At 32.1% G+C, this 20,366-nt stretch overlaps 1 protein-coding gene and 1 long non-coding RNA gene across 2 annotated transcripts in view; one reads left to right on the forward strand and one right to left on the reverse strand.

Annotated features, from left to right (window-relative positions):
- The window catches only part of si:dkey-151g10.3 (serine/threonine-protein kinase WNK3), a 321,517-nt gene that overhangs the window by 26,691 nt on the left and 274,460 nt on the right, over positions 1-20,366 (reverse strand). The window contains exons 20-22 of the mRNA XM_039776345.1: positions 10,262-10,349; positions 1,654-1,772; positions 854-1,449 (exon numbers count right to left, since the gene is read on the reverse strand). Of these exons, the coding sequence (XP_039632279.1) occupies positions 854-1,449; positions 1,654-1,772; positions 10,262-10,349 (803 nt within the window). The remainder of the gene's footprint in view (positions 1-853; positions 1,450-1,653; positions 1,773-10,261; positions 10,350-20,366) is intronic.
- Positions 15,538-16,117, forward strand: LOC120542868. The gene is made up of 3 exons (XR_005636246.1): positions 15,538-15,628; positions 15,722-15,895; positions 15,992-16,117. It is a non-coding gene; the product is annotated as an uncharacterized LOC120542868 (long non-coding RNA).

The following is a 20,366-nucleotide window of genomic DNA, read 5'->3' on the forward strand; positions in this document are numbered from 1 at the left end:
ACCACACTGAGGCATTGGGATCCACACAGATCACAGGGTAAGCACCCCCCTCCCCCCCACACACACACCGATGGCCTCTCTAACACCATCTAACAGGTTCAGAATTTACTGTTACTGTAAATAATCATTATTTAATTGAAGAATTTATAAGTTCAACAATAGCAAAATACTTGAAGCTAAATTAATAATATTCCTAATTCAGGCAATTACAAGTTGAAATTAAATTGCAGTGGTCAAAACATACACAAATTGCGTGTGAAGTAAAAATGTTTGCTTTGGTCTGATAAAAATTGAATTACCTTAGCAAACATATTCACTGAGTGGAAAGATATAAATATGAAAGGCCCTGTAAGTTTTCAGTTAGTGGAACCAGTCACTGACCGCGTCATCTCTGCATGCACAAAGAAAATGCGACTTATATAAATGACACATTCCTGATCACTGGAAAGTTACTTTACACTATATGCAAATAACGTCATTAACTACACTCTGTGTCTGAAAGGAGCCTCATTTATATTTAACAGTAGCCATAATTTTAAGTGCAATGTAGTTCTAATACCCACAAAACGACTTTAGCTGTCATTCAGCTGCATTGCAATTCAGTAAGAGATTTAGTGATTTGATAACTAAGGCACACTAATAAATTAGTGGAACGCTTACCTACCACTACATTTTCAGGCAATGTTCTACATAATGTATGTGACAATGCCTTACATTTTCCACTGGTAGTGTTGTGAAAGAAATGTGATCAATCAATGACAAGATTGGTCAATAATATGATGAAAATAAACAAATGACGCCTTTATTACTATCCACTGTCATTCAAAGAAAAAAGTACAACAAAGCAACTTACTTCTCCCTAAGCCTCAGCAGTTCTCTTCGCAGATCTTCATCTTCTACTTCAGATTCATCATCACTACTCATTGGTGAGGAAGGAGAATACAAATGAGCAGAGTTTTGCTTTTGAAGCCTATGGGTACCTTCCTCTTGCTGTGGTGGACCAGCTCTACAGTTAGCATCCCCACTGGGTCCTACTGGCACAGAGGAATCATCTCCATCAGTCATGGATTGTTTAGGGGAATCTGCATTTACAGCATGTGCTTCTATTGTGAAATTTCCATCTTGATTCCAACTTTCTGACTGAGTACTGCAACTTGCTGATGTTAAGGTACTCTGAGAGTCTTGTTCTGGAGTAAAGGAAGAGCTGTTCATTTCACATGTATGAGTGGAAGGTAAAGAAGCAGTTTCCAAATGGCTCTGACTTTCAGTCTGGGTCTGGGTGACTGAGAAGCGTCCAATTATTTTCTCTGTTTGAAACTGTTCATCTGTTGTAAATAGTGATGATCCTTGAATACATTCTGTCATACTACTTGAACAATCTGCACTCTGCATGGTTCCAGATTGAACAGGCTTGGAAACTAACTCCATTTCAGTCAACACAGGAATGACCTAAAATTAAAATGTAAGGAGTTAAAGATTTTACTCATTTCATGCTATAACTGTTATTCTGACATCAATGCTGAAAATACAATAACTGCAAAAAAAAAATGAACATTAAATATAACACTTGATACCAGAATTATACAAGTGTTTAACGCTAGTGAACATGACCGCAAACTGTGATTACCCAGATAACTGAACTGAAACAATTACCTGGAATCTACCTCTCTGGACTGATTCAAGAGGTTCCTTAGGTTCAGCTCCACTTAGACTATGATGCTCCACAACTGAAGATGACTCAGACAAACCTTCCACTTGACTGGAAACAACTTCTATAATCACAACAAAAGTAAACAAAAATGACGGTGATATATTTTTTTTATGCAGATACAATTTGTGACAGAAGTGAAGGTAAACCTAAAATGGCATGAATAGTACAGATGTTAAAGCATAATTTCCTAGTTCTTTTTATCATTTATTAAATGTACCCTACATATCAAAAGAAATAAAGTATTTTTAATACTCAGTTTTCTTTGAAGCTTGATACTAGATAGCGCCTAACTCCACAGCAAGAAAAGAATGTGTTTTACGTCACTCCCTGAATTACAATAGTTGCCTAATTAAAGAACTGCTTATTTTTCCTTCATATCTGCTATAAAGGAATATATTGTTATGAGATTTATGCAGACAATGGCATTAACCCCTGCCAATCTCGATTTTATTTGAGATACCTAGTGTGAGTACAAATGCCAGAAAATATTGGAAAAATTGTGATATTTGGCAGTCTGATGATGATTTCTTTTTTTCATAAAACCAAAGCTGGACAACGCTAAAATATGAACTTTTCTTTTTCTGTTTTGATCAACTTTTCCCTAGGTGGTAAAGACCTTCTGGTATGCGAGTGGTCTGTATTTGTTCTGATGTTTGAAAATATGCACACACTTTAATAACAAAAGTTGACTCTTCTTCCTACACAATTGCATAAAATGAATAAATACCACAATTAAAACATTTATCTACTTCAATGATCCTTGAAAATAAAGTGTTTCCTCAAATTATTTGAGTAGTACAAAAAGTACCACAGGTTTATTTTTTACATTTAAAAATAATGCTGGAAGTAATGAGATTAAAACTGCATGACTTTCAAAGAGGTGTTACAATTTGGAAGTCATTAAAATAAAAAAAAAAGAAAAAGGTTAAGTTTAGAATTTGAAAGTGGGTAGCAAAAACTGACTTGGTAGACCTGTCCTTGCATAGAGGATTTTTTTTTAAACCATTTTTAATTAAAAAATATTTGAGGAAATTAAATTGTTGGCATTAGAACATTGTCAACATCATGGAAAGCTGATGAAAATTTAAGCAGACTTTAGCCAAATTCTAAATTTACCATTTTATAGAAAATTACACAATAAACTTTAAGAAAGCAGCATTCTTGGGTATTAAGAAAGCTCCTGGTTAAATGTTATAATGACTTTATGTATTAAAATAGTTAAGTAAGTAACCCTTGAGCATAACTCAAGAGCTTATTATTTTTAAGACTGCACATCTTTCACACAAATGAGCATGCCTGAGTAAGTAAATTCTAAATAAGTATTTTTTTTCTTTTGAGAAAAATGTTGTAAATGCATATAACACATTGTGATCAAGTATATATATTGCATATTAATCTACTTTTTATATAAAATTCAGTTTTAGTTTATATATCATTTAATGTAAATTTCTTTTGAATTAACCAAGAAACAAAAATCAAGATTTTAGTTTAAATACTTAAAGCATTATTTTTGCAAAGGATTTTAAGTATTAAACTATCAGCCTGAATTAAAAAAAAGTACTTCAAAATATTCTGTCCCTAATTCTGTATTCAGGGTCTATTAATAGTAGCTGTTAAAATATTCTTAAACTAGAAATTGAAAACGTGCACACTCTTTGTTAGGTTCTGTGCTGGTAACAGATCCTTCAAGCGCTATCAATCAAAGCTGGCATGCAATTAAGAACCAAAATCCTTGCAGTTACTTCTCCTTTTGCTTTTGAATAAAATAAGGTCATAAATAAATAGAATTATTTATTGTTTATAAAAAATTATACTGAATATGGACAGAAATCTTTGAGTCAAGATAAGCAGTGAGCACTTCTAATGTTTATTAACACAATTATCTACCATTGGTCAAAGTAATACTGCAAAATGCTGGAACTTTTAACTGGACAACACTTTAATAAAGACAGTAAATTCAACCCACCCCCACCCTTCACCCATTAGTTTAACAAAGAGAATCAAGGGTGCAGGTGATGTTCAGGAGGAATCCCATTATTACTGTAGCACTCTAATAATGGCTGGAAATTATCAAACATTTTGCTCTTTACAAATTTGCAGATAAAAAAATAAGAAAAAAACACGCAATTAGAATTCAACCTTACTATTTTACATGGGAGCGACAACTTTACTCAGAATCTTAAAGAAAACATTTGGCAATCATTATTATTTACACTGTCTGAAGGATCAACAAAAAAAGGCTATGAAAAGCACGTTTACAAAATAATCCAGAAATATCTTGTGCTATGTTTCAAATGCTAATCATGAATGCACATTTAAGCATTTGTCAAATACACACACTGTATTAAAACCTCTGAAGTGTCAAAGCTAATCTGAGAAGTTTTAAATAACCTAGCTATGAATTTTCTTGAATGGTAAAAGCCTCTGTAGAGACTTTGGGGTCAGAAAAACATATGCACCAGATGTTTATTTATAATCTGTAAAATATCTAGCTTATATTATATCCTTTGTGATCTTGAAGATGGATGATCTGAATCAGATATATTTGTATTTTATTAATTACAAAGCTGCCACATTAAAATCTATATTCTTTAGTAAATAAAAGTTTTTAACGTCTGGTTGATTTCTAAGATTCCACAAGATTTTTACAATACATACAGTATTGTTATTCAATAATTTTAAATACCATTATTTTTATCATTCATGATCTCAAAATTTAAAAAGGTAAAATTTCCATCAAATGACAATACCTTATGAAGTTTACACTAACGATAAAGAAATTCTGTTGCTGAATTTAAAAATCAAAGCAGCAGGCCCTTTATACTCTTTTTTCAATAGTTGCACAGTCCAAAGCACAGATTAAAAGTTGATGAGATGTTTACCAATTATTTCAAAAGTGTCACACTTTAAGTAAGTGCTGACAAATAAATTTTGTTTTGAGCATACGAGCAAGGAAGAAAGAGAAGACAGACATTTGAAAACCTCTAAAGGATCTGAATACTCTTTTGCATATTTTGCAATTTATAAAGATTAACATCAATTTTGGTTATTATTTATATATATTAATGCATAGGAATGGTATTATTTCAATTATACTGTCAATTAAAATGCTTTAGTGAGTTTATTTAATAGGAGGTATTCTAACAAATAGTACAATAATACGGAAAAGCATTACTTTATTTAAAGAATCTGGCTAAATCTAAATGTTATTTAAAGGAATTTTAAAATGTTAACATTTCTCATGAGAAAAACTGCTTTCTCCAGTTTAAAAATATAGAAAAACTAACATGCTTTTCTAAAATGACCTTGATAAACTATTTAGTTCATTCTTAGTATACTGTAGACCTCAATGTGGAAATTGAAAAAAGAATTAGGAAAAGCCCAATATAAAATGAAAATACATAAAAAAGTGATGGATATGGAATTAGCCTTATTTCCAAGCAATAACGATGTATCTGTTTCTGAAACTAAGCTGACAAGTGTTTACCTTGCTGTATCTCAGCAAAATATAATTAACTTTTAGGCAATCAGAAGTTACCATAAATAGGCACAAAATGAAGAACAAAAAATGTAAGTTTGTACATGATTTTCTACCGGTATTATTAAAAAAAAAAAAAAAAGGTTGCAATTGATAATAGGCTGCATTCTTTTTAGTGCTTTCTAGTGTTGGCCAGAACATACTGTATACAGTATCTGTGAGCAATTGAGATGATCTTAGAAAAACTGAAAAAAAACTTTTGCAAGGGGTTCAAAATCATTTTCACAAGAAAACTGTAACCAGCTTATTGAAACTTTAACCGTGAATTAAAGTCTGATCTGGCAATGGGAGTATCAATTTAAGTGGGTTGCAAATAGAAGTTTCCATAACAGGTCTAAGTCCTATTAAAGTAATTAATTGGGGGTTGATTAGTTTTTCGATCCTATTTTTGTTAAACTTTATTTATTTGTATGGAATGTTGTGTGTATTTTAATAAAATCAATAAAATAAAAAAATAAATAAAATAAGTATCTATTTATTAGGAAATACAGTAAGTCTAACTAATAAGATTATTTAAACTAAATATGTTCAACTGTATGACACACTGAGCTGTAAATTAAAAGTGTAAAATATAAAAAATTAATTGAATATGTTCACAATGGCAGTAATGTCTCAATCCCAAGCTACTTCAGCAAAGGGGCAGAGGGCTATCATTTAATTAAAAACTGTATATAAAAAAAATCTAGTAATACTAAATTGTGAAAAAACAGATTACAAACACTACACAATTAAAGATGTTTGTTAAAGCATGTAGTTTTCCAGTATTTGAAGTAAACCATTTGAAATCAGGGCGGCTAGCAGACCAATAAAAATTACATTCTCTAAAATGGCAACATGACCTTGAGCAACTTTAAGAACTGTCACATCTTGGTGTGCCCTAAGTATTATACAGGCAAAAGACTAACATTTGATCTAGATAGGATTAAACTTTGTATTCTGTGATTCAGATGAAAATTTTGCTAACTATTTTGGATCCTACTTAGACTAAGGCACCATCATGTGGTTAATTTCAAACAACAATATCAGGTCAGGTCCCTGCATGACCTGCAGACTTGCGAGTGTTTCTCTTTTCCCTCCTTGTGAGAACATACAAAAATATATATTTATATATTGTATCTACAACGTAATAATCCTTCTCATAACTTGCAATAACACAAGTAACAGAAGGTGCTAGAGTGTTTGCAGTGATAAAGGCCAATAATCAAGTGATGCAAAGTACTTTTACAATACAACACTTATTTAGATTAAATATTCACTTACTTTTATATTTACCACATCAGATAGTCTCTTATATTACACAGTCTTAGTATATGCCTGCTTTCTTGGTTAACCTGTGTTATTATTTTATTCTATTTCTATTTTATTATGTTATAAATTAGCGCCTGAAGTAAAACACCTGAAAAGCTTCGGGCATTATCTGAGAAAAGGTACTTAAAAAACAGGTATGTTTTCAAACGTTACTAGCCAAATACTGAAAATTAATTATTTCTTTTCAAATTGTCAAAAGAATGCTGAAAAATGTTTTTGCCTTCCTAAATTACTTTATTTTTTCTCCTTTACTATCAGTTGCATAATAGAATAAAGTCTTAATTTACTTATAAGGAACTTCAAGGTCATTGTTTTTCATCTTCAAATTGACTGTAAAATGACATTTTATGTTGATATGCTTTGTAATTTTTTTAGCAAAATGATCTAAAAAAATTGAAAAAAAAAAGGAATGTTAGGTTTTTTAAATCTTCTGCGTCTTAGAAACATGTTGACAAAAGTAGGGAACAAACGCAACCAATAAGAAAAATACTCACAGTGCCAGAAGGTTTAGTGAATATTAAAGCTACCACCTTTTAGAATTGTAAAAAGATTTAATAAATGGCATCACAGAACTCACAGAAAATAATTACTGGGGTATAGTGCCATTTCCCAATTATTGTAGGTTAAACTGACTTTACTCAAAATGAATATATTTGTAAGTTTAAAAAATGACTTTCTGGGATAGCCTGTCATTATGCAGCCATTTTTAAGCTGACTCAATAGAAAATTAATTGTGCTGCACTTGAAGGCTTTATGTACCTGGTTATAGAACAATCAACAAGGTTAATTTATATTAAAAAATGAAATAAATCTCTTTGGCGCGGAATCACCAATCACGTTTGGAGGCCACACATCAATGTTGCCAAAATCAAATGATTTTTTGGGGGAAATATTAATTAATTTACAAAATGCTTGATCCGTTTTTGGTTATTTTCAGTAGCAAAAATGCATTATTAGAACATGTTTAGTTAATTTGCATTACGTAAGGGACTTTCTTTTTTGTAAAGATACTATGGATGCTTAGCAATCTCCACTCTTTTATCTAATATCAGAAGAAGTTAAAGACTTTGTATAACACTATTTTTTAAAGTTCCCAAAATTTACGTTGTTATGAATGTAGCTTTAGGCAAATTTGTCCTTGATAATCTGGCAAACCTACTGCATAGGCTAAATCACTTGGCAGGCTTTTCTTGCTCTTATGATTAAAGCAGACTATATAATACGTATATTAATGAACTTGGTGTCATTTTTTATTTGTGAATATTATTCAATAATATAGAGGTTGTGAGTTAAGGATCAGATGACTTGCCAATTCAATTAAAATGTAAAAATAAAAATTCACATAAAGCAAGAGTAGGCAGTACACATATTTACATTTAGTTAACTTTTTGTAATTTGGTCTGAGTAACTCAAACAAATTCTTTCCACGGTGGTTGGAGTAACTATTTTGATTAAAATTTGGATTAGCTACAATTAATTGAGTTTGAATTACTCAAGTAATTTGTGAAACTTTTACACATTATTCAATCAAGCTCCTCCAACAAATCACTTTTGAAGTGTACTACGGAGTTAAATGCAACAATGCTCACTACGTTCTAATAAACAAGTGTAAATTTTTAGGAATGGAAGCTCAGTAGAAGAATAACTTTTGATATTTGAATCTTTGAACATTAATTGCATGCCTTAAATCATTTTCAGGGTAGAATGTGAGAAGTTTATCCAATGAACAACAAATAAGTAAGGCATTAAATATAAAATAAAGACCAAAAGTGATTTAGAGATAATATCAGGAAGAGAAAGGGGGATACTTTGATTGCATTGATTTAATAGATATAAAATCATCAGGCTTAACTTGTCAACTATTAAGCAAAAGTTCAACATTCAGTGAAAGAAAGTTATATAACACAGAAATCTAAGACATCTGTGTTTGAGATTTAAAGCAAATACATAAAATAAGTTGCACCGGCTAATTACTGTTTAGCTTGAAACTAGAATTTTTAAAACATTTACAAGGACACAAATTATTTAGGGTTATGGAGGGCTGTAGCCTATCCTAGCTGGTCTGTGCACTAGGCAAGTTGCCTTCACAGCCACCAGCTGTACACAGATGGTGAAGCTTATAACATCACCCATACACGTATGCACACACGCTTTCTTTCACAATGTGCCAGTGTGGAGTTGCAAAATAACATTGCACACACGTCTTTGGGGAAAACAACAGAACCCAAAGACAAACCCATACAAAGAAATGGAAACTCTACACTGAAAATGGCTGAGCTCAGTATTCAAACTCAGAATGCTGGATTCTTGAAACAGCATAAAACATGTAATTAATCTTAAATAATGCTTTTAAAAATACATATTCATAGCGCTCCAAAAAATTAGGGTTACGGTTATGCATGTGCTAGATTGGGATTTACTGAACATCACTATGTCCCCCAAAACAAATCATTCAGTTTTTGGAAAAAAAAAAAATGTAGGAAACACTCAGAACTTGATAGGATCAACCTAGATTATAAAGCGTCTCAGAAGGTGAATAAATGATTTCTTTAACTAAATATGTTTTGGTAAAACGTTGTTACCTCATAGTGTATATCAAATCCATATTATACTACATATTTAAGATGTTTATATCACTATCTGGTTTAATAGTTCAGTGATACCATTTAAAATTTATATAATACTTGACGGTTTTACATATAAGTATTTTAAGTACTGAAAAGCACATTTCTAGTGAGAAAGTTTCTACAATTTTTGCTACTTTGATCAACACCAGACTACAGAAACAAAAATATGTGCACAAAAATATTTAATATTTTGTTTTCCCATTGTCCTTCTTAAGATATAGGGTGGTCCACTCCAGTTCTGAGTCTTATGTTTGCATTACAGATAACAAGAGCCTAACTCTAATGATCATAAATACTCACAGAGGAAGGGGGATGAATATGTGTGGTAAAAACACACACTAAAGACAAATTAAAAATGAATGGGGTGGGGGGGTTGGGGCGCAAAAGGACAGGTGTAACAATAAAAATAATCTCAAAATATTAACTCAAAACGTTATTCCAGGTGTGACATAAAAACCATTTGGCAACTTAGCTGTTGCTGCAGAAAGTTACTGAAATTAACAGGATCAAGATAAAAAAATCCAATATGTTTTGTTAAAAAAAAAAATCCAGTATGTTTTAGGCTTCATTCTCAAAATAGGTTTTTTTTCTTTTTTTTGTGCACAATTATTTTTTTTTGCACAGAAATGATTAAATAATTACAGCAGAAAATAAATGACTTCAGTAATAGAAAAATTAAAGTTGGACATATCCAGATATAATCAATGTCATACTTTTATAGAATAACATTAACCTATTAACATCCACTGTTGGTTTACGGTTTTAAGTTTTCACATGGCAGCAACAAAGTAGCAAAATGAAGAGTCTGTCACCTTATAGGATCAACTCCAACAAAAAATAATAAAGAAATATGAAAATTCAAACAAAAATACGAAACAAAAATGTTCCCTATAGCTAATTTGGTTTAATTTTAAACCCTGACTCTAAAAACGCTACCTTGACGGACCCGTGTTCTCTTGAAAAAGCTGGTAGATTGCCGAAGCTTGTATGCCCAGCTTTTCAATTTTCGAGTCCAGGATTTCTTGCTAACAGGGTTTTTGAGACTAGGACAAGTAAAGGTTAGGCCAAAATATCCACCTCCTGCTTGCAGCTTGTAGGTTCCACCTCTGGAAGGAAGGTACTCTGGGTCTCCAGGTGAAGAGGCATCCGAATGTAGAGGTACATCCTAAAAAAGGAACCCCCAAATAAATATAATTTATGCAACAACATTAAGTATATACAAAAACATGCTTCATAACTTTTTTGTTTTTATATATAGCAATCTAGAGATTTCTTAGTTATACAAATATCAATGTTAAATGGCTATTCTTGTCTGAAGTTAACTGAAAATCTTAATAAATCTGTAAAAATGATTTTGATTCTTGATGGGAGAAATGAATTCCGAAGTGCAAACCAATTTTGAAATATTTGTCTAATATATTCTTTAAAATATATTTGTTTGAAATGGATGAGACGAAAGCTTCTGTTTCTACTAACAGTTCTGACCAATGACAAAGGAAAATGCAGAAAGCATGTAAATTCTATAATATACAATATTAGCACAGCTTTAACCATTCTTATACATGAGAATAATTCAGAATAATAAAAGTATGGAGAAATATGTTAATAAAATGCTAATTAAAAGCAAATAACAAAATGCTATTGCAGGTAGCTTTTGTGTGAGACCAAGAGCCCTATACACTGCTTCCAGCTTATGATAGTGAACACAAATACAAAAGTACTTTTGGAATATTAATGTATACATTTTCTTAACCCCGTTTTTTTTCATTACAAGAACAGAGAGAATCATAAAGCATTAGGGCAGCATAAAAAGCAAAGGAAGGATATCACCCATGGCTAAAACATACTCATACTCTCAATTTTTTGAAGCCTAATATAATAAAAGAACACAAACTAATATGGACAGATGGTACAAATTCCTTATATAAATTCAATGGGATACAGGTGTCTTAAGCTGTGTGACAGAAAAACTGATACACATTTCTCTGCTACACTACAAAACATTTTTTCTTAAGAAGTAAAAATTTCTTATTTTAAGGTAATATATCTAATATTTTGCCCCAAGAGATTAAATATCTCATGTTCCAATTAGATTATTTTGCTCAATTCAAGATAACTGGTCTTAAGCTATCTGACTTAGATATAAAAGTGTAATTCCAAGACAAATTTCGACTTAAAAAAAGCACAACTGTGAGAGAAAAGCCCTTTATCAACTACAGCGATGAGCATAGCAGGACACGTACTCTTATTTCAAGAACCAAAACTTTCTAGGTTTGTCTTGTTTTAAGAAATGAATAAGACACAACCCCGAGACAAACTCTTTATTCCAGAAAGGTTTTAGAATACAACCTTGATTTTGTTAACAATTACGACATTTCAGATTAACACTTGCCTAATTCTGAGGCCTTTCTTTGTAACTAGTATGATTTAAAAGCTGGATTCCCTGCAAAGGGTAGTATTTTATTATATTCAAATGGTAATATTTTTCTTCAAATCAAAATGGTTTCCACATTTTAAAATAAATGACCCTTGTATAAAAAATGTGTCTAGTGGTTTGATGCAAGAGTTTTTTTTCACTGTGTCAAATAAATGGCTTAATCCAAACAGTGTTGCTGGAATTTATTAACATAAAAGGAAAAGTTCAAGAATTTAGGAATCGTTAAAAGTTTTATATAGTTCAATGATATCTCCATGGAGTACTTCACAAAAATATATATTTTGTTTTTTAGTCATATAGTCTCACTGGAACTAAAATTAACCAGCTTCATAGCATCAACAAAACGGGTGGATTTATCCAGGTTAGGGATTTTAATTTCAAATGACAAAACTTCACTATCAAAGACACAGCATCATGAACTTGAAACTCCAAACAATATAATGTGTAGTGTTGATATGGTTCAAAAGTCGTTTTAAACTCAAAGCCACAAACGAGCAGCAAATAAAACAACGCCAAATCATCTTTGGTGTTTAAACAGTCGCAAAGCACGAGTGCTGAGCAACTGTAGTCGTTATGTGTTGTAATATGCAAGATCGTTCCATTATTTTAGGAAAAAACATTATTTACGTCAATGACATTGTTGAGTATATGAAAAGCTAACGGGTATAATTACAATTTCCTTGCAGTGTCCAATTGTTTTTATTTTATTTTTTTTTTACATATACGGTTATTTTTTTTTTCAAATGTAATATCGATCGCTGTTTTTGACCCCTTCTTTGTCATGTAATGGAACATACCTTTCTTTGAGCATGGTATAAACGTGTTCTCTGTGAAGCGTCCTTAGCTTTCCCGCGCATCAGGTGTTACATTTCGAAACTTTCTCACCGTAAGGTTATTAACAACGTTACATAGATAGCTAAAATACTGGTTTGCTCTTCGCAGCTGATAAGTAACATATTTACGTATATAAACCAAAGGAGTCACTTGACGAAGTCAAACTGGAAATATTAAAAGGTAGGTTTCTAATTGACATTTACTGTTGCTGCAGTGCATTCTGTTTTTATGAATCCACAAGAATTCACCTGTCCACGTTGATACCTATAATCATTACGACACAAAACAGAAGTAGAGGGGCAAGCTAGTTTCGTGTAACCATTACATCAAATTTTAAAAACAAATGAAGGTGTTTGTTATAAATATTTATTTTTTAATTTCCGGTTTTCACCCTTGCAATTTATCCAGCAAACACTTACCTGAATTGTAACTTCCACTGCACCCAGTTCTTGCATTCGAACATATTGGTACATTTAGCGCTTCTCTTGCCATTTTAGGCATTAATGAGTGGTTTGAGGCTGCGCAGCAACACTGGACTCTCTTTATCGAGTGCCATCATTGTTAGATTTCATATATACAGTTTTATTATGAAATAAATGTTAGTTAAATGTCGTTGATTTATTTGTTACGTGATTTATTAAAAATGTTGTTGAAGACGTTCTGATACAGACTTCTGCTTGCTTAAAAATAAATTGAAATATATCTTTTAAAAATGTGCCAAGTTCTAACTGCATTGCACGTGCCTCATGCTATTACCGATAGTAAAAGCGAACACGACCGAAGTCGCTTCTATTTGAGATACCTTTAAAGAAAAACTTAATAATTTTAAAATACTGGCCTCTAAATTTTTATCGATTTTGAGGTATCCACAATTGTAAGCTCATTGCTCGAATATAAAATGATCGCTGCACTTGAAACTGCAATGGGAGCACCTATCCCTCTTAACTTCGTTATCAATACCATACATGAGCGCGTCATATAAAAAAATCGAATGTTTGGGTGCGATCTGTACAGCTTTGCCTATATTCTAGAGCCAGTCCTGAGTGTGACAGTGCTCTTTATTACTTTAATGGCACAGGTGAAGGCCCCAGTCTGAGTGAAACGTTAACGCCCTGCTAATTTTATACACTCTAAGTTAGTAAGTCGTATGTATCGTGTCCTTGATCAGGCAACATGGTAAAGTCACCTCTGTAGGATATCTCTACTTGCCTAAAACCTCAGTATGATATACTTGTTTAGAAAGGAAACAAAATATAAAACATTTATAAAAAGGTATCATGATTTGCACTTGTACCATCTTTTAAGAAGCTCTTAAACTTATAAAAATTTAGCACTTAAAGCCTAAAACCTGAGTTGGAAATGGCTGCCGGTAATTGTGCAGATGACATCCAAATATGAATGAACTACTGGTCTTCTCTGTTGCTTTCAAGTTGCAAATGTTACAGAAGATCTTCTAGGGACTCTTTCACGTGAAGATCTGAACATTCCCTTCGAAGAAAACCTCATGGCCAGCAGTACATCAAGAGGTCAGCATAATTTATTTTAAGAAGTATTGTTGAGTAAACAATGTACTTATTATCACCTTTGCTATGTTCTTTTTGTTGAGATTAAAGGCTTCTGTAGCAACTTTTATGTCAGAAGTGTCCATGTCCTGATGATATTTGAGATCAAGCAGGGGAAAAATATAAATGATAATAGGGAAAAGGAGGATGTTTATGATATGAAAGTGATGACAACATAAATATATATTTATGGATGTGGAAATTTGAAGAGTAGAAACTTGGGCTTGGTCCTTCTCAATTAAAATGTTCCATAATTCAGTAGTTTGAAATGTCACATCTCAGCACAGGACAGCTCATGCATCCATCAAGGCTGTTGCTCCAACATGATCACCTCACCATATGAATCTTTGTGTAAACACATATTTATGTATGTTTGTCATTTATACAAAGTCTATATTAATTTAGAAATGTTTTCATAAACTTCATCATGGTGCCAGAGATAGCGTGTTACATGTTAATTAGCACACAGAAGTAAGAATTTCACAGTACTCATGTAGTACTTATTTAGTTCAGTACAACATATTGTTAAAATACTCCATATCAATAGATAACTGAGCACATATTGTTTCTGTATTTTATCAGGAAGTAAAGAAGATGACTACTATCTTGTTTTTAGTTACCTAAAAATTTTAACAATGGAAATATAGGCGATCAGATATTTGAGCAATGCTGTCCTTGATTACTAATTTCATTTACATTAAATAAAAGTAAATATTTCCATTTGTCAGGCTTCATCAAATTTCATAATTCATAAACAGTTTATTGATAACTGGTGACTATTTTCAATGTCCTTTTCCTGTATTTGTTTTTTAACAGGAGCTGCAGTTTTCTCTGCAGCAATATAACTTACAAGACAGCTGCACATCTCCCACCTCTTCTGAATGCAATACTGTAATACTGCAATACTGTAAAAAATGCTAGTCTTTCACCTACCCCTCAATCCAGTGAGCAAGGATGTTCCAGAAAACATTTAAGAGTAGCCAGCCCCTCTAAAATCATTCAACTACCAAGCCCCAGATACATACTTCATAGTGACAGTGAGTTACAGGTGGTCAGAAAACACTGCAGCGCATAGGGAAAGAGGAGCATTGTATTCTTTCAAAGGATCTGCGGTGTAGATTAATTAGATATACAGTGACCAACATAGTGCCCATACACTAGACAAATATACTTCCAAACATGAGGTTTCTTCAATGGCAAAACATATATTACATAAGTATTATCCAAAGCTATGTGCAGCTGAAGATCAAAATTTATGGCCAAGTGTTAGTTTTTATAGGGGATATTAGACTGAGCAGTCACACCTTGTATTCACTTGCACACTTTTTAAAAGAGTGTAATCTCATTACAGGAACCTGTGTTTAAACAATTCCTGAAAAGGCTACAGAATATCTGCACACCTCAGAAGCGACAGGGCTGTATGCCATAAATAAATAAAGAGATGTCTCGGCATCACCACAGACAAGCCTGATGCTGCTGAAGTAAAGAATTCAGGCGAGGCTGATTCCACTGTATCTTCGGGGAATTCTATTGCTTCAGCGACACTTGTTAACGTGTCAACTTCTAGTCGTACCCAAAAAGTTACAGTAGAGAAAGAATGTGAACCATCTGGTAAGTGCACAATAGAGATGGTCATATCCCATCTTAGTTCAGACTGTTTAGAAAACACAACTGATTGGATTATTCATTTATATGTTTTTGCAGCTGTTGACAGCTACTAAATACAGGTCAGGCGATACAAAACACTACAGGACCTTTACAAGAAACCAAAGCCAAATAAATTTGCAGTTACCCAGCTCCTTGATCATGAATTTAATGCACAGAGGTCATTTATAGATTATATGGGAGGCTTACCCATGCTTTAAAGAACTGGATCATGTAAGTACATAAAACACAGACATTTGACAGAAATATTTTTGAAAATGGTTTCTTAAAACAAAATATGTGATGGCTTAGAGTGTGCTTATTTTATAGGTAATGGATCAAATGTGTTGTATTCTTCCTTGGAATAATCTTAACTACATCACAGAAGTTAAGAGCAGATGGACCAATTTTTATGGAAAAGCACAGCTGTATGGAGTAATGAGGAAGATCCTGAAGCGTCCACATATGCATGATGATGGTAACATTTGTCATGCATATTTTATTCAAAGTCATTTTATAGTTAGTTATGCACTTTACTCAGTGTTGCAGCATGATAGGCCTAAATGAAAGTCAAATTGAAGTTGTTTAAAGTTATGATATTTTGCAGTTGATGCACAAAAGGTTGCACTTTATGTCATTTTTTCCATAAAGACCAAGTCTATATTATAGTAAGCCAAACTTTGTGAAATTTCCATGCAAAATATTATTACTGCTCTCTTTGCCAGTAACTACTGATTTGTGAATTCCAGGTTCCCTTATCTTCATTGTACTAGAAAGTTGTACTGTGTTATTCTGAAATAAATTTTTCCCTTTAATTATGTTTTCAAAAGGCCATTTATTAGCATTGTAAATAGTTTTGTCTAGCATCTTTTTAAGACACAACCGAATAATAAACTGACTGACAATATCCTTTATTAGGTATAAATAATGAAGGAATATTTTAAAGAATACTTAAAACTTTAAGTATGATCTATGTAAGGTTAATTTCAATTGTTTGTTCATGTTCTAGCATATTAGTAGGTAAAAATAATACCAGACATCATATCAGTTTTGTTATAAATCATTCTTAATTTAAAGCTTGCTGTATGTTGTTGTTTTCATTAAAAGGAGACTGTTTGAGTTATATTAGAACATAATGCATAAGATATTTAATAAGATTGTTTGTTTTTTTTTTTCATTAGTAAAAAATGCCAGGGCCATGTTTAGAGCTCTGCCATCCATGTTTCCTTCACTTTCTCTACAAAAAAGCTGGGAAACAAAACATGAGGCATTAGTTCATAGCCTTAAGGTAAAACTTTGCATTTTTACATTGCTTAAAAGAAAAATAAATAAAGGCAATACTGCAATTCTGTCATTATGTGACTGGCAGCAATTTTCAGGGATGTTTTTAATGTTAGCTACAGGAACGACATTATACATTAAACGGTTTGATTAAAAGGGCTCAACAGAATATAACAATCTTCAATTTTTAGTGATTTCTTTGCTATTTTCAATTACAAGCTGTGTATAACTGCTTCTGTTAAAATTAGCACATTAATTCAGTATTATAAATAAGTAAATGTATAATAAATCTTTAAATAAATTCTGCCTATTTTCTTTGTTGGTTTTTGTTTGTCTTGAAGACCTCCATGAATGCTGATGCCTTTCTACAGCAAAGACTGACCACTGTCTAGCGCTGCCCTTATTGTGGACTAAGATAACAGCATGCGAGCTATTGGAAGTGACCATTTGACAACTTTCCATCAAGAAACGTTGTAGGAAGGTATCATGTACCTTATGGCATACTATTATGCACTACATCTAACATGTCCTAAGTGCATTGCTGCTGTCCTCTCTGCAATTCAAACTGAAATATTACTGGACACAATTTGAAGGGAAAATAAATATTCTAGAAGAAAAATTGTGTGAGCCAAATGTAGAACAGGAAATGCATGTCTATGATGTTTTGTATATAATTACCATAATATTTAGAAAATCAATTAGATAAATTGTAAATAATTTGATATTTTGTGAATTTTAACATGTTCGGTTGTATTTTCTTTGTCCTGTTTTTTGGCAAAGTTACCACTGTTAAAATTTTGTTTATGTAATTAAGTTTGTTATGCATTTCTGACTGTGACAGGATGAGACAGTCCTGAACTACAATGTACAATAATGATATGGATAAGACGTTTTGTGTTACATACATGGTAATCTTCCTGTGTCAACTAATTTTCATGTGCTTATGTTTTTCTCTGTTTCTGTATTGTAAACACAGCAGTAGTGCTGTTAGATACTGATGTAATACTTAAATAAAGAGCAATGCTAATGATAATGTCTTTATTGTAAGTTATTTTATCTATTCAGGAAGCCAACATATATCAGGAAATTATATATTAATTATGTGTCTTGAATGTAGGAATGAATTCCTAATTCAAACCTCTGCTAAAATATTTGGTTTCAATTTGAAATGAAGACCATCCTAAATGACAGCACTGTGCTACTTTTACCTTATTCTTTTGTAGGTGGACTGAAATTTATTGCATATATCATGCAAATATAGCTTAGTATGTGTTGAAATTAACTACTTTCAGGATTTTTTAAAAATCCAAGTCAGTATATCTCACCCCATTGGCATATAATTTTGCTTATTTCAAGCATTTATTTCTTAATAATCGTATATTTTTTTCTTATTCTGTGATTTCTGTAAAATAATTTTCCTGTTTTAAGATATAAGCACTGAGATTAAATATTGGACTACTTATTTCAAGATGAGATAACTTGTTTCAAGTAACAAGACTTTCTTTCTCCACTGGTATTAAGAATTTTCCACTTATATTAGAGATTTACTTAATCCCTGGCCTTCATTTTTCAGTGTGCTAAAATTAAGAATGCAAAACAACTGAATTAAAAATTATTTTCTAATATTAAGTGTATTTCCACTGTATAAAGTCTAATCTCAAGTAATTTGTTCTAAAAAACAGCATTTTCTACTTACAGTCAAACCCTCGTTTATCGCGGGTAATCCATTCCAGACTCTACCACGATAAATGAATTTCTGCGAAGTAGGATTCTTTATTTATAAATCAAATATTTTCACAGTTAGAGCATCAAAAACCTGTTTATGACCTTCTAAATACATTTTCTAACATTATTAGAGCCCTCTAGACATGAAATAACACCCTTTAGTCAAATGTTTAAACTGTGCTCCATGACAAGACAGAGATGATAGTTCCGTCTCACAATTAAAAGAATGCAAACATATCTTCCTCTTCAAAAGAGTGCCCGTCAGAAGCAGAGAATGTCAGAGAGAGAGAGCTAGAAAAGCAAACAATCAAAAATCAATATGTGCGGTTTGAGCCTTCAAGTATGGAAAACACCGCATGGGAAGCATATCATATCATTGAGGAGTTTTATTTAATATGTAATACGTGCTCTGATTGGGTAGCTTCTCAGCCATCTTGCAATAGCGTCCCTTGTATGAAATCAACTGGGAAAAACAACTGAGGAAGCATGTACCATAAATTAAAAGACCCATTGTCCGCAGAAATCCGTAACCCAGCAAAAAAATCTGTGATATATATTTAGATATGCTTACATTTAAAATCTGCGATAGAGTGAAGCCGCGAAAGTCGAAGCGCAATATAGCGAGGAATCACTGTATTTCAAACCTTTGAACACCAGAGCTTTCTTATTTCTAGACTGGAACTAACTTATTTTAAGATTTCTTGGCAAGTAAAATTATCTTGCTGCATGGACAGATAATTTCACTAATATTAAGTCATTTTCTCCTGAAATTCAGTGTTTATATCTTATTTCTTAGTTTTTTTGCAGTGCACGTAGAAAATCTACACTCTTGTGGAACTAAAGAATGCAGACAGCTGTCACTTCCTATATTACTGCCTTACAGGATCATATTTAATAGAAGTCTAAATTAAATCAGGCTCAAACTGAAAATACTTTTTCTATTACAGTTAAGTCAATGTAAATAGAGAAATTTAGGTTTTTAGTACTCCATCGCTAAAAAAACAGGTTAAAACTGCCCTCCTCATTGTGCTTTAAGCTATTTAACTAGTGATTTTTGAAATCAGGCATTTACAATGCTTAAGGAATATATTGTAGTATTCTGGAAGATTAGCTTCATTAATTAGTGATGTATAGCGATTTTGGAAAATCCAAAAGAAACAGCAGATTTCACATGTATAAACATTGTGGTCATGCTTATTAGCACAGAAATATTAACTTTTGCACCTCTTGAAAATGTGGTGCCATAGTTAGAGCTTTGGCTTTACAGATCCAGTCCCTTGGGATTAAATCCTGCATCCAGTCATGTCAACATGCAGTTTAGATTTTCTTGTCATGTTTGAAGCTATGTTCTTCCCACATCTCCAAAGACATGCATATCTCGTTAAACTGTGATTCTAAATAGGCCCGGTGTGAGAATAAGTGTGTGCAAAAGCAGGCCCTGCAGTGGATTGGTGCTTTGTTTAGTTTTACATCCAAAATAGTAAATAGGAAAAGTCTCAGTCTTTCTGGGACCCTGAATTAGATTAAAAAAGGTTAAGAATAATATGTTAAAAATATTGAATAAGATTTAAAAAGTATTGTTTTATTTTAACCAAGTCCTAATTTAAACCATTATAAAAAACGATATTAATACAACAAAATAAAATAAAAAATAAGTGTATATATAACTTGTAAAAATCAACTGCACACTTTGTTCTAC

Source organism: Polypterus senegalus, chromosome 13 (assembly GCF_016835505.1).
Source record: "Polypterus senegalus isolate Bchr_013 chromosome 13, ASM1683550v1, whole genome shotgun sequence".
NCBI lineage: Eukaryota > Metazoa > Chordata > Cladistia > Polypteriformes > Polypteridae > Polypterus > Polypterus senegalus.